This window comes from Lactuca serriola, chromosome 5, assembly GCF_051521515.1.
Source record: "Lactuca serriola cultivar US96UC23 chromosome 5, Lser_US96UC23_V15, whole genome shotgun sequence".
NCBI classification, from domain to species: Eukaryota; Viridiplantae; Streptophyta; class Magnoliopsida; order Asterales; family Asteraceae; genus Lactuca; species Lactuca serriola.
In genome coordinates, this window is record NC_136412.1 from 312,093,864 (window position 1) to 312,109,775 (window position 15,912).

General features: G+C 34.9%; 1 protein-coding gene across 1 annotated transcript; it reads left to right on the top strand.

The window, feature by feature from the left end:
* Nucleotides 1-11,049: 11,049 nt before the first annotated feature.
* Nucleotides 11,050-13,036, top strand: LOC145051820 (putative cyclin-D7-1). Its single transcript, XM_078999649.1, has 6 exons — nucleotides 11,050-11,477; nucleotides 11,583-11,669; nucleotides 11,781-11,879; nucleotides 12,077-12,284; nucleotides 12,369-12,502; nucleotides 12,590-13,036. The coding sequence occupies exons 1-6, from the start codon at nucleotides 11,163-11,165 to the stop codon at nucleotides 12,833-12,835; spliced, it is 1,089 nt and encodes a 362-aa protein (XP_078855775.1). The 5' UTR covers nucleotides 11,050-11,162; the 3' UTR covers nucleotides 12,836-13,036.
* Nucleotides 13,037-15,912: the final 2,876 nt, after the last annotated feature.

Consider the following 15,912-nt stretch of genomic DNA (forward strand, 5'->3'; position numbering starts at 1 on the left):
ATGATCCCTCGGTTCCTTGGTTAAGGCAACCGCTCCTTCGTTATCACAGAAAATCTTCATAGGCTCCTTTATGGCGGGTACAACTCCAAGATCACCGATGAAGTTCTTTAGCCATATTGCCTCCTTCGACGCTTTGCTCGCTGCAATGTACTCTGATTCGCACGTTGAATCAGCTACGGTCTCCCGCTTGGAACTCTTCCATGTCACTGCTCCTCCATTTAGGGTAAAGACCCAGCCCGACTACGAACGGTAGTTGTCCCTGTCGGTTTGAAAACTGGCGTCACTATACCCTCGCACCTTCAAGTCATCACTCCCTCCGAGGACTAAGAACCATTCCTTGGTCCTCCGAAGGTACTTAAGGATATTCTTCACCGCAATCCAATGTGCTCTGCCAGGATTCCCTTGATATCTGCTAACCATGCTCAAAGAGAAAGCTACATCAGGGCGAGTACATGTCATAGCGTACATGATTGAGCCAACTGCGGAAGTGTATGGTACTCGGCTCATTTATGCTATCTCAGCTTCGGTACTCGGACTTTAAGTCTTACTCAACTTGGCATTACTTTGTATCGGTAATTCTCCCTTCTTCGAGTTTTCCATACTAAATCGTTTTAGCACTTTATCTAAGTAAGTATTCTGACTAAGTCCAATTAGTCTCTTACTTCTTTCTCTTACTATCCTTATTCCCAAAATGTAAGAAGCCTCTCCGAGGTCCTTCATAACGAAGCACTTCCCGAGCCAGGACTTAACTTCCTGCAGAGTCGGGATGTCATTTCCTATGAGTAATATGTCATCGACATATAGAACGAGGAAGCTTACTATACTCCCACTGGCTTTGACATATACACATGATTCATCTTCGCTTCGTACAAATCCAAACTCTTTGACTTTCTCATCGAAGCAAAGATTCCATCTGCGAGACGCTTGCTTAAGTCCATAAATGGACTTCTCAAGCTTACACACTCTATTCGGATGCTTTGGATCCACAAACCCCTCTGGCTGAGCCATGTAAACATCCTCAGCCAACTTTCCGTTAAGAAAAGCGGTCTTGACATCCATTTTCCATATCTCATAATCATGAAATGCGACAATTGCTAGCATCACTCTAGTAGATTTAATCTTCGCAACTGGTGAGAAGGTCTCATCATAGTCAACTCCGGGAGTTTGAGTAAAGCCCTTCGCAACCAATCGTGCTTTATATGTGTGTACTTTTCCATCCACGTCGGTCTTCTTCTTGAAGATCCATTTGCACCCAACGGTCTTACGTCCGGGCACATGATCAACCAAATTCCAAATTTGGTTATCATACATGGATTGGATCTCGCTATCCATTGCCTCTTTCCACTTCGCAGACTCCGGGCCTGCCATGGCTTCCTTATAGCTATTAGGTTCATCAAGATTTACTAGTGTACCATCACTAATATACGTGTCCCCTTCGGTAGTAATATGAAAACCATAAAACTGGGGATGAACTCTAACTCTATCGGAACGTCTAAGAGGTAAGGACTCGTCAATCGGTTCAACCGGAGTTTCCTCCTTGGGTTGAGTGCCAGCTGTAGAGGTTCCTTCATCTATCGACTCTTGAATCTCTTCAAGCTCGATTTGCCTCCCACTGTCTCCTTGGCTTGTGAGTTCTCGCTCTCGGAAAACTCCTCTCCTCGCAACAAAGACAACATTGTCCTTCGGTCTATAGAAGAGATATCCAAAGGATGTCTGCAGGTAGCCGATGAAGATACATCGCTCACTTCGAGGTTCGAGCTTGTCGTGAGTATCTCGTCTTACGAAAGCCTCGCAACCCCAAACCTTGATATGTGCCAACGAGGGAGATTTCCCTGTCCACATCTCGTGAGGTGTTTTGGCAACCTTCTTAGTAGGGACTCGGTTAAGGATATGGGCGGCAGTCTCTAAGGCATACCCCCAAAAAGAGATAGGTAGTGAAGCACGACTCATCATAGAGCGAACCATATCCAATAAGGTTCGATTACGCCTTTCTGCTACACCATTCAACTGCGGTGTCCTAGGAGGCGTCAATTGCGAAACTATTCCACACTCCTTGAGATAATCGTGAAATTCAAGACTTAGGTACTCTCCTCCTCGATCGGATCGAAGCATCTTGATTTTCCTGCCTAATTGATTCTCCACTTCATTCTTGAACTCTTTGAACTTTTCAAAGGTTTCTGACTTTTGCTTGATTAAGTAGATATACCCATATCTACTATAATCATCGGTAAAAGTCACGTAGAAGCGGTTTCCATCCTTCGTGGTTGATCTAAACGGTCCACATACATCGGTATGTATTAGGTCCAATAGACCCTCACCCCTTTCACACGTACTCGTGAAGGGTGATTTAGTCATCTTTCCAAGTAAACAAGACTCGCATGTGTCATCTTCCCTAAGGTCGAATGACTCCAACACTCCATCGTTTTGGAGTTGGGCTATGCGTTTCTTGTTGACATGTCCAAGACGACAATGCCACAAGGATGCTTTATCCATACTAGTGGAAGAATCTATATTCCAAACATCATTTCAACAATCATAACAGTTTCATATATTCCATTACATGGTGTAGCTTCAAAGTAAAAGACACCATTTAGATAAGCCAAAATAGAACCATTCTCATTATTAAAAGAAAATCTAAATCCTTGTCTATATAAACCTTGAAATGAAATGATGTTTCTAGCCATTTCTGGCGAATAGCAACAATTGTTCAAATCTAAACACAAATTATTCCTAAGCACTAAAGAATACACTCCAATCTTGGTCACAGGCGACGATCTTCTGTTCCCCATGATTAGATTGATCCTTCCTTGCTCCACATCCCTACTTCTTCTTAGTCCCTGCACATTAGAACAAATGTGGTAACCACAACCGGTATCAAGAACCCCAAGAATTAGCATGATTAGAATCGTTAGATTTAATTGTGTATATACCTGCGAAAGATGGCTTGATCTTTCCTTCTTTGATTGCTTGCAGGTACTCTGGGCAGCTTTTCTTCCAATGTCCTATCTTGTGGCAGTGGTGGCACTCTGCCTCCTTCGGGTTAGGACAGGGCTTAGCGGGATCAACTTTGGTCCCACTAGAAGAGGCACCATCTCGGGCTTTGACCTTGCGATAGTTCTTCGATGAAGCCTTCCTCTTCTTTCCCTTTCCTTGACCAATAGCCAAGACAAGAGCAGCAGGCGGATTGGGAGTTGGTGCAACAGACTTGTCTTTGAAGTTGCTCTCAGCAACCCTCAAGAGACCTTGGAGTTTGCTTAGGGTGACCTCTTCTTTGTTCATGTGATAGGTCATCCTAAATTGGTTGTACATCGGAGGCAAAGAGTGAAGCACCATGTCGATCGCCAAGTCTTCTCCAAAGTCAACATTTAACTTGCGAAGGCGGTCGACATACCTTTGCATCTTTTGCAGGTGCACGGTAAGAGATTCTCCATGACCCATCTTAGCGGAAATCATGTTGGTGAAAATCTCATAACGCTCTTGTCTCGCGTTTTGGTGGAATCTCTCCAATAAGTCTTGGTGCATCTCGTACGGGTACATGTCCTCGTAGGACTTTTGGAATTCGGAGTTCATGGTGGCAATCATGATGCAATGTACCTTCGTTGCATCTCGCTCATGAGTCTCAAAAGCGGGGATTTCGGCCGGAGTAGCGATTTCAGGGTTGATTTTCTTGAGCTTCTCATCGAGGACATACTCCTTATCCTCATAGCGAGCAATGGTGCGAATGTATCTTATCCATTCGCTAAAGTTCGTTCCATCGAAGGTGACCTTTTGGCAAAGGCTCATCAACGTGAAAGAACTAGCAGCAGCGTTGTTTGCGTTCCACATCTACAAAAGAAAAGGACAAAGATAGATTAGAATAAGAATCCCTAATTATCACCCAATGAAAAATTAGGGCTAGGATCCAACAATAACATTTACATACTAGAAAAGGGATGCCGTAATCTAACATGCAAATAAATTGAAGGTAAGTGAATGACGATTCACTAATTCTCCATCACAAAACTTAACTATTAGTCCCAAGTGTATTGAGAATTCCTAGGTTCGAATGAGATTCATTGAAACTATTCAATGGCATGTTTAAATCTCGATATGCCCCTCTTGTTTGTGACTGGGATACCGAGGATCACAAAGCGGATGTGAATTACCATGCAAATTCACATGGTGCCTTCATTGTAACGATCACCTATTCGATGTGCCGATAAACCACACACGCTCCATCGAACTATGATAAACAATGAATCACCCTTTGCCACCTTTGCTTAGAACCAATTAGTGTGCCGGTAAACCACACACGCTCCACTAACTTCTTAGCAAGGGTGCAAAGTGTAATTTCATGGGATTGCATCAATTAACTTTTCCTAAAGTAACTAAGATTGGGAAATTTTAAAATATGTGTAGTTACTTTGTATTACTTATTATACCTTTAATGAGAGGATGAGGTTGCCCTATCCTACCCGTTCGGCTAACGACCCTCCACCAATCAAGCAAGCGGTAGGTGTGAGTGTACACCCGTTAAGCGCCATTTTATAGGCCGCAACCTTATACCCACCTTATAGATCGGCTTCGTGAATGAGGCCTACTAACGGTAAGACTAGCATTTAGTTATACATACATACATATATATATATATATATATATATATATATATATATATATATATTATTCTAGTAATATCATATTAATATAGGGTTGTATTTTAAACCTTTTAAAATCTAGGGTTTGAAATTTAAGTTGTCTAAATTAAAACTTTTAATCACAAATATAAATTTCAAAAGTTGAGGGCAAGTTTTAAACATTTAAAACATAGAGGATCAAATAACAAATAATTCCAATTAACAATTAATATCCTAATTATCTATATTTGATTTTATTCAAGATTTCTTTGAAAGATAATTACCAAAATAATTAAAATAGTTAATTAATTATCATATAAGGAAATTATATATTTTATTAGTTGATAAATACCTTTAACTAGATCAAGATAATAGCCATATATATCAAAAAATCGGATTTAGGTTGATCTATTATGATTAAGGTAAGTTTCCATAAGATAATTATGAAAAAATCCTGAATCTGGCCATTCCTGACGCTTGGACTCGCCAAGTGCACAAAGGGACTCGCCGAGTCCACTTTGGAACTCGCCGAGTCCATGACTCAGAAACCAAAAAATCGAATTTTGCAGGTTTGTTTCAGTTAATCAAGCAACAATTTAAAGAAAACCAAGCTAGGCTTTGATACCACTGATGGGTTTTAGCCATAAGAACTTTCCTATGTGCGCATGCAAAACCCTAATGCTTGGATCTAGGCTTTCTAATTAAACATGCTTTGAATCCAAGACTTCTAATGGCTAATTAGGTTAAATAACAACATTGAAACAGATCTAGAACCATACCTTTGAATTCCTTGTTGATCTTGTTGTCTTGGAGCTTCTAGAGTCATAAATGTCACTCCTCTAATGGGTTACAAACACCAATAGCAAGGAAGATGATTTAGGAGAGAGGAGAGGGGAGGAAATCGGCCAGGGTTCTCTTACTTTAGGTGAGGTGCCGATTTCCTTATGCCATAGGGTCTATTTATACTTGTAGACTCCTTAAGGGTTACAACCTAAACCCTAATTGGATAATCTTCTCTTAAGGCTATCCAAATCCTTTCCTTAGATAAGTCATGGACGATTTTGAAGCTATCCTAGCTTCTAGAATCCGTCCACTATATATCTATAAGGATTTATAGTCTAAAGCTTAACTATCAAACAGTTGACAGTTTATACCCCTTTATTTAATTAACTTCTTTAAGTCACCAAATTAATTCCAATTAATTCTATGACTTATATTAATCAAATAACAATATATTATTCTTTATATTATTCCCATAATATATTAATAATATTTACTCTCTCTTAATAAATCATCCTATCAAGTTGCTATGGTGAAGGCAACCTAAAAGGACCATGCACAACCGGGTCAAATACTTGCCTAATATAGTTGCAGCCTTAGACACTATTCCAACAAAAAGAAGAAGAAGATTTGTGAAGAAGCATTGGACCAGAAAGAGCTTGTGGATCTAGAGATTTCTCATCAGTTCTAGCTTATTGGAGATAAAAAGCTTCTAGCTTGATGATTCCATGTGTTAGTTTGTAGTTTAGGGCTTATTCATCATAAAATGGTCGTTAAGATATTTCTTGAGAGTATGAGTTACTCCAAAAGATTATAATGTTAGACCCTCGTGTTTCTAACGTCCCTTGAGCATAAAAACGGAGTCTTGATGGATTAAGTTCAACTATGCAAGGGTTGAAGTTGGTTTCATGAAGTTAGTTCAAGATTTGACCCATTTAAGACATGCAAAAGCATAAAGTTTGCAACTTTATGGCTTAATACACTCTAATAAGCTTGGATCAAAAACTGGACGTTAGGTCTTAACTGATTAAGACTTAGAAGGTGGACTTTGGCCAGCTGCAGCGTACGCCGGGGGTACCTAGACGTATGTTGTACGTACGCTCAAGAATCTCATGGATGCGAAGACAGTGAGTACATCAGGCGTACTGGAACTACGCTGAGTATACTCACCAGAGGCGGGCTTGGGCTTTATTTCGGTCCGTTTTAGGGCTTTAGGACTTTGGGATGTTGTTGGGCCATGAGCTTATCTGTGATGGGCTTTAGGACTTGGGCCCATTTTTTCATGGCATATCTTTTGGGCCTTGGGACTATTTATATGTGGGCCTTGGTGGGTTAGGCTTAATAAGCCAATGATTAAATAACTTTTTCTCTTAAAGATAGGATTTAGGGTTTGGAAACTCGTGATGGGCTATTGGCCTAATTTCTAATTAGGGTTTATTTTACTTGTGATTTAAAGTGAGAGGATATTGTGAGTCAGTAACTCAAGTGCAATTTGATACCTTCAGTATTATGTAAGTTTCCTTCACTATATTCGTGGGTCGAAGGCACCAATACCGGTCCACTTGTTATTGGTTGTAGTATGATGACTGTCTTTGTGACAATTGTCCGTTATGTCTGTATTTGCTTGATGTCTCTGTGATTCTTTTGTTATGATATTACGTGGTAGTGGAAAAGGGTGAAATAGACCCGATACCGGTTGAAAGAGATCGAAGGGTTGAAATATACCCAATATCGGTTGAAAGAGACCGAATGGGTTAAAATATACACAATACCGGTAGAAAGAGACCAAAGGGGTTGAAATATACCCAGTACCGGTTGAAACAGATCGAAAGGGTTGAAATACACCCGGTACCGATTGAAAGAGATCGAATGGGTTGCAAGCACCCATATATGCTTGACTGTAATGTATGTATGTTATGGGGTATCTTGGGGGAATTCACTAAGCTTTGTACTTACGGTTTTCAGTTTATGTTTCAGGTACTTCCAGCTCGAAAGCGAATGGTCAGGCCTGATCGCAGTGCATCCACCTATGATTTTTCCGCATCACGTGATTTTGGGATTTTGTATTGTGATAATATGTTGTTATGATATACTCTTGACTATTTTAGTATGATTATCATATGATTGAAATGAATTTAAAAATGAAAATTTTATTTGAATTTTTGGAACGTTACAAGTATCCCCTCTTAAAAAACCTCATCCACAAACATGTCCTTAGGTCAAATGTTTCCCGATAAGAAATCATAACATCAAGCAAAGAATGGCACATTGTATACATATAGTATTCAATCAATAGAACATATTGTATTACATATAATGGAAACACAAATAAAACTAAGTCGTCTAATGAGGACATATGTTCCAAAGGTAGAGTACTAAATTCAATGTAGTGACAAGTTCTTACTTCAGCTCCCAAATGAATAAGCTACTTAATATTCACTTATATAAGTTTAATTATATATAAGAATACTTCTTTTACTTCACTTATTAAGTAAGTTATGATTACAAAACTTCATAAGTCACAAGGACCTCAAAACATTCGTTACTTAACATTAGAGTACTAATGAAAAGGCCAAGATACAAAGGCATGATTAAAATGATCGAGGAGACCACATGTAACATGTGGTTTCCTTAAGGAATCCCAATGGCATGTGGGTAATATGGGTTATAGAATTGGTGTTTTTTTCTCTTTAAGGAATTGTACTTTGATATAGGCTCTAAAACTTCAAGGATGACATGAGCTCATAAATCATTGTTCTTTCTTGGGAACACTAGCCAAAAAGTTTGTGAGGTATCTGGCGGCAAGATAACCATAAGCGTTGGTAAATTATTTATTTATATTCTCTTATTTTTTTTGAATCTAGTCGCCAAGTTTATATAAACAAGAGGAATGAATTTTCATGTTTATGAAACCGACCATTTTGACTTATATTTAAGGAGGGAGTTGACAGGGTGTGAAGAATATGACGGTGTCTAAAAAAAGTGTGATAATTCATATTATATGGATGAAACGATAAAAAGGAAAAACCCTACAATATAATAAGAACAAATTTTATAATTTAGTCAATTAAAAATAATAAGAAGAAAAAATTAAACTATAGTTTCAGTACATCAATAATAATTTTAAATTAAAAAATATAACAAAATGTGATGAAGAAAAATTGTTATTACATTAATATGTAAATTGTAATTAACTACAACTTATATTGGAATATTACATAGATAAAACATTAACTTAAGGGATATTAAGTAATCTAACCATAATCTAATTTGTATTTGAAGAAAATAATTAAAAAATTTGTTTTTGGCAAAATAATAACTAGACTTTCAGACTAAAAAAACATTTTTTCCGACAAAAAAAATACATTTTAGACCGACATTTCACAATTTCAAACTAACATTCCCGGATTCCAAACTTAAATTTCGGAATTTGGTAAAAAAAACTTCGGACTTTCAAAAACAAGTCTGAAATCCAATGAATAATTCTTGAATTTAGAAAAACAAATCTTTTTTACTTAAATCCAAAAGGTTAAACAAACATAGTAAACGCGAACTATATACGATATTATAACATAATATCAGACATTTTGTTGAAAAACGATAACATTAAACATTTTGAAATGAACATTTTGGATAAAAATAAAAAGATTTATTTGAATACGATAAATAGAATAAAAACCCCAAAAAGAGACTCCAGAATTTGAAGATAAAATCTGGAATAGAGCATTCAGAAAAAATATTACTCTTTTCAAAAACTGAAAAAATAGTTATTTTTTTAATCTCATTTTATAATGGTTAGTTTACTCAATTTTCATTAATTTATACAGTATAAATCATTAACAATTTTTTTAAAGGCTCTTTCAAAAAAAAAAAACAATTTTTTAAATGGATAAATATAATATATTCTTAAACTACTCTTACTTTCACCTATGTCCCAAACTTTAAATCTCGACCTCAAGAAGGGATAATGACTTAAAATTGTAATATACTTTTTGATTTGTACATATTTAGTTGCTGAGTTTTTTTTTTATTTTTTTTTTCACATTACTTTTTCAACTTATTTAACTGTACATATTTAGTTCTTATGACCGACTATTTCAGGTAAACCAGAAAAAATGACATAAAATGGTAATATATTTTTTGTACACATTTAGTCATTAATTTTTTTTGCAATATGTAGTCCTTAATATTTTTTTGTTGCTAAATAAGTCATTATTGTTTTTGTACACATTTAATACTTATGATCGTTTCTTTTAGGTTTTACTTACCACATATTATGCAAAGCAATCATTAATAAGGTGTTTGAGGTTATTCATGCTTACGACCACCGCGACATCGACTGCTTAGTTGCTTAGTTCTTGTGTTCTGAACATCATAATTTCTTCAAACGGTCACAAATTTTAATGATCTTTATATTCACACGTTTATATTTGAGTCTACTATAATTTTCATTTAGATTATTCACATTAAAAAATTATATATTTTAATTTCGATTTTATAAAAAAACATTCATACATATATTTATAAAGAACGTATTGATGTAAAGATCGTAGGTAAAAATGTATTACTTTTTAACAGAATTAATCTAAATGAAAGTTGCCGTATACTCAAATACGAACGTATGGATATAAATATCGTTAAAATTTATTATCGATTGAAGAAATTTTGAAGTTCAGATTACAAGACCTAAGCCAAACCACAAGAACTAAACAACCAATCAACCAAGGAAGTGGTGACCAAAAGCATGAACATTCCCGGATACCTTATTAATGATTATTCAATATAGGATGTTTTAAGAAAATCCTAAAAATACCGATCATAAGTACTGAATGTATATAAAAACAACAATGACTTATTTTGCAATAAAAATATTAAAGACTAAATGTGTAAAAAAAATTAAGTACTAAATGTATAAAAAATAAAAAATATAGTACTCTTTTAAGTTATTTTTCTGGCTTAACTGAAGTAGCCGGTCATAAGAACTAAATGTGTACAGTTAAAGAAATTAAAGAGATAATGTGGACAAAAAAAATATTATTGATCAAATATGGACAAATAAAAAAAATATTACATAAAAATGATTATCCCATGTCAAAATAAAAAAGAAACATCTAATACCCTTTGCATAGAAACCTTTTGGAAATCAAGATACAATCATACAATTAAAACTCATCCACTCCGACTGTTGATTTTGTGTTTCGATTTTGTTAATCGCTGCCTGTTATATGTTCATATCGGCCCATTTTTGATATGCAAACATGGAGGAAATCATAGATTTGTTAGACAATAACAACATAACAAAGCCTTCTGATTAGCCCAAAATCAAGGCTAATTATAGCCTAATTACAACCTAATTATATTGTTAACAAATTTACTAAAAATATATCGTTTCAAGAATTGCCGGTTTTATGAATTAATTACAACAACAGCCGGAAAATCTATTCTGAGTCTGAACCCGACTGTACGTGTGGCCCCCACCGGCCACCATTAAGAGTCGTCTCCACACGTTTAATAAAAACGTCGCCACTTTCCGATCAACACTCGTGTCTCTTCACGCACTTGCTTACTGCAGTAAAACCAACCAATAAAAAAAACACACATAAAACTCACAACTCACTGCATTTACCCTCTTCATGCGGTACGTGTCTTTTCTTTTCAACCAACACAACCCTTCCCCAAACCGCTTTAAACCACCCCACGCACACACACATCCGCCATTGTTATCCCCCTCCATCACCTTCTGTACGTAACACACAATCGAGAGTGGGAATGGATGAGTTTCTTCTTTGTCAGGAGGCCATGTTCGATCGTAAAAATGGAATCTTGGAAGACGCAAACGACTTTCTTCTTTGTGATGAAGTATGGGACATGAGTCCAGTGATTGAACATACACGACAATACCATAAGCCAAAGGAAACGAACACTTTGGTTCACCATATTACCAAAGAAGAATGTGAACGCTCGTTTGCTAATTGTCTACGAAAGGAAATGAAGTATATGCCTGGATCAGGATACGTAAACCTTCTTGAATGCAATCCTTTCGTTGCTACCTGTAGATTCAAAGCGATCCAGTGGCTCATTCATGTACGTTCTTTAATCAACACTCCAATTCTTTCAACTTTGATCGGTTTAAGATCGTGTCTAATTGTTTTCGGGTTTTTTTTTTTTTTTTTTTTTTTTCATATGCAGTCTCACCGGCGGTTTAATTTTTGTGTCGGAACTGTGTTAAACGCTGTAAATTATGTTGATCGATTCATCTACATCAATAAATGCCATGTAAGTCGTGTTTTATGATCATTGTTTGGTTGTTGTGGGAAGTTTTGGCATTTAAAGATTAGGGTTTCTCATGAATACTATAACTAACATTTGTTTCTATTGATGATGAAGGGTTGGAACTATTTGATGATGGAGTTACTTTCTGTGGCTTCTTTATCGATTGCTATCAAATTTGGTGAGACTAGTCCTCCCTCGCTTAATGAAATTCAGGTGACAATTCATTTTGATGACAACTCATTGTTTAGTACTTTAAATTTATTATACGGCTAAATGAAAGAAATAAAAATATTTTCATCCACTTATTTATTATATCATCTTATAATAACTTAAAGGCTACATTATAAGGATAATTTCAAAGTATGATTTTTAAACCGACTTTTTTAACGAGGATCCTGTGGTTGATGCAGGAAGGTCTAGAGTATTCTTTTGAAGCAAAGCTAATCCAAAGAATGGAATTGAGAATACTGGAATCTTTAGGTTGGGAACTTAATTCAATCACTCCTCATTCGTACGTTGAGTTGATCGTTTGGGAATTGAATTCCTATTTCAAGAATCATCGTGTTCTTGATGAATTAAGTTCAAGGCTTAATGACCTTCTTCTTGCCTCATCTCTAGGTATGTACTCCAACATTATCTTAAGTATCGATCACATAATATGTTTTGCATTCATTAATGGCATCTTGCTGAATTACCGTACAGATTATAAATTTCTCAAGTACCGACCATGTGTTATTGTCATGAGCGGACTAAGATGTGTTCTTGAGGACTTTCTCCAGTTGACATATCAAGATTGTCTTTCCCACATCACTAACTTCATTCCTCCAGATCAAACTGTAAGTTAGCAAACAAAGTTTCTAGCTTTATTCATATTTTTTCATGCAAAAAACGCTCATTTTATTAGCTTGGTTCGATTGATACAGGAAAATCTACAAACGTGCTGTAAAATGATGCAAGAAACCTTGGTTCGATGTTGCAAATCTGAAGCAAACGGAAACCCATCGAGCCCTGACACCGTATTAATCAAGGAGCAAGTTGCTATCTTCGAGGAACAGATTGATCTTTCTCTTATTGATGGATCAAATCTGCAGAAGAAGAAGAATCTGGTGAAGAGGAAGAGGGAGGAAGACGATGGCTGTTTTGTAAAGCATAAGAAATATGTAGATTAATTGATTGGTATAATCATGATAAGGATAGTGTATGGAAGACACATAGATACTATAAACAGATGGGTGATAGGCTATACTAGAAGTTTGGTAGAGCCTATGGAGTCATGCAAACAGTCAATGTAATCGCATGCGTGTATTCATGATCCACATAAATAGTGTTGGATTTAATTAATATTTACTATTACTATTATTACCTTTTAATGATCTATTGTACTTTGAAAACTATTGGACCAATTCCCCATGATGATTCTATGCCTACAAAAGGGTATGTTTTTAACTGATCGAAATTATCCTTGTGAAGTTACTACAATCCCTATGACAAATAGGTACACATGAAAAAGTAAATATAAGACAACTTTAAAAATAGTCCCTATGGTTTTCGAAAATCTAAAGTTTAGTCCATAATTTTAAAAAAATTCACAGATGGTCTCTGGTTTCAAAACTTTTAACAAACAGTCTTTTTCGCTAACTTCGTTAGCTTTTCACCGTTAAATGAAGAGTATTTCTGTCATTTCGGTATCACAGAGACCATTTATGAAGTTTTACATTATTTTTTTTAAAAAAAAGAAAAATATATAATTATGTAATATTAAAGGGTTCCATCTCTCTTTCTCTCTCTCTCTCTCTCTCTCTCTCTCTCTCTCTCTGTGTGTGTGTGTGTATGTCTTCTTCCTAAAAAGAACACACCCTTTTAAAAAACTTTGAAGCAAAATTGTCAAAGAAAATGGAATCGAACTCTAATTTCATATCCGACTTTAATTTCATATCTAATTTCATATGCAAACTTAAATATCTCTCTATACCATGTTCATCTTCATCTGATCATCATCTTCGTTATGGTGAAGTTGTGAAACAAGAAACAACCAGCTTAGGGTGTGACAAATTGATGTCATTGGGGCATTTCCACAAACAGTTGATGTGGAACTTAAAAAAATCACCATGAAATCTTTGTTTTTACTTCTAATTGAAATCCAAATTGGAGCTGAACTCCAATACACACAGATGTATAATAAAAGAAATTGAAAATATACACATAAACCTGTCACACCCTCAAACCGGAGCGGCGGAAACGTCTGGAGGTGGATGACTTCATGTTAAGTATCACAACACATGCATTATTGTAATCAAATTACAAAAAACATTGCATTAATAAAGTATAAGTTTTACATAAGTGTTCAAGTCATTTCATATATGACATCAAAAGTTATATAATACAAAAGATAGAAGACAAGAATCTATATTGCTCCATCTTCTCAAAAATCCTGGGAATGTACCTGTCTACTGGTTCCCTGAGAATACACGTATTTTGAAAAAGTGAGTATCAACATTTAAGTTAGTGAGTTCATAAGTATTTATGTTTAGAAGCTTGTTGTTTGTTTCTTGAAATAGAATCATGTTTATTGTTCCAGAAAATCCGATATTTTCTAATATAACTAAAAAATAGCTAGTTTTAATATCATAAAACCGTTCTGTGTAACTGTTGTTGTACTATAAAATAGTGTAACCGAGTTTTAGTTCACAATAAAACTATAAAAAAAATGCTTTTTGTATTGTTATATTTTCCTTTGTTGTAAACTAGTATGTTGTATTTGTATTCATTGAAAACCTTGTAATTGTGAGTGTGTCTGGCTCCACCAGCTGTAATTGTAAGTTGTAATGTAATACTGAAATTCGTATTATTGTAAAACCAGTACGTTGTATTTGTATTCATTTGTTTAATTATTCATTCACTAATCGTATTGTACATATCTTTTTGTGAGTTATTATAACCATATTAAGACTAGTAAGCCTGATACAACGTTTCACGGGCGTTAGAACTGTAGCGACATTTGTCACTCACAGGCATACCAGCCTAATTGTAGCGAACAGTCCAAGTGTGGGATTGTCAATCCCGTATAAATCTATACACATTTGTCTCGCTCTCCGTCTGGAGATTCTAGTTATAATTATCAGGTCTTTAATAGTATTACTTAAATAATTAAGCGAGTGAACTTTGTCTCACAAAAACCATATTGACGATTACGAGTATAAAAATGATGAATTGTCATTCTGCAATAATGAACTGATAGTACTTTCATTTTTAAATGTAAAGTGAATTGTACTTGTGTGCTTAGTTTGGTATTGTATTTATGTCTTACCGAAATAGTGTAATCTTGTATACTTGACTAGTAAAATAGTGTGAATGTATCTTTGAAATGAGTTTTTCATGAATGTACCCCTTTGCTCGGCAAGATACAAAGGGTAATGAATCTGTTTGAAGTAACTTATATATATATATATATATAGGGTTAAATTATTTTGTTTTTACTAAGTATTGTGTGCCAGAATGCACAGATCTGGACCAATGGATGAAATTAATCAATGGACATGATTTGAGAGTGTATGATATTACAATGGGATAACATGTAGCATATAATCACACAATTTTAAGCAAAAGGGTATTTTAGACAATTAACTACATTTATAAAAGGAAATTTTCGGATTTTTAGGGATGATTAATTATCCTAATTTAAAAAAATATGAATTTTTTAATTAATTCAATTTCAATTTTTTACCAATTTTATTTTGTCAGAATATTTTTTGTTAGAATGATGCTCTTTCAGAATTTTATTCTAACAGAATGCCAACCATAAACTAGTAAATATATTTTCGATTTTATTCTTGCAGAATATATTTCCAATGCAGATATTTGATTTGAGAAATAAAAAACAAATTCATTCATATTCTTACAGACTAATATCATTATACATTTAAAATAGTTATACATATTCTAAAAGAATATCATCAAAGATGAATAAAATTCTTAAAAAATAGCATTCTTGAATATACAATTATTGAACGAATACATTTGATCTTCTTCAGTGGTCCGTATAATCCACTTGATCTTCGCATATATACTTGTTGTTGAACTCGATTCCAAATATTTTTCTTGTATAATCAATATTGAATTCCTTCTCTATGCAATTCTGAAAGAATAAGATACATTACTCGTTAGTATTACCCGTTAAACAAATATACTAGTTAACAAACATTCGTAAAGACATTCTAACAGAATACATTCATATAAATAAATTCTG

Excerpts from the sequence above, each read along its gene's own strand:
- LOC145051820 (XM_078999649.1), top strand. The coding sequence starts at position 11,163 with ATGGATGAGTTTCTTCTTTGTCAGGAGGCCATGTTCGATCGTAAAAAT. Across the intron at positions 11,478-11,582 it reads CGATCCAGTGGCTCATTCAT|TCTCACCGGCGGTTTAATTT; the intron begins GTACGTTCTTTA and ends TTTCATATGCAG. Across the intron at positions 11,670-11,780 it reads TCTACATCAATAAATGCCAT|GGTTGGAACTATTTGATGAT; the intron begins GTAAGTCGTGTT and ends TTGATGATGAAG.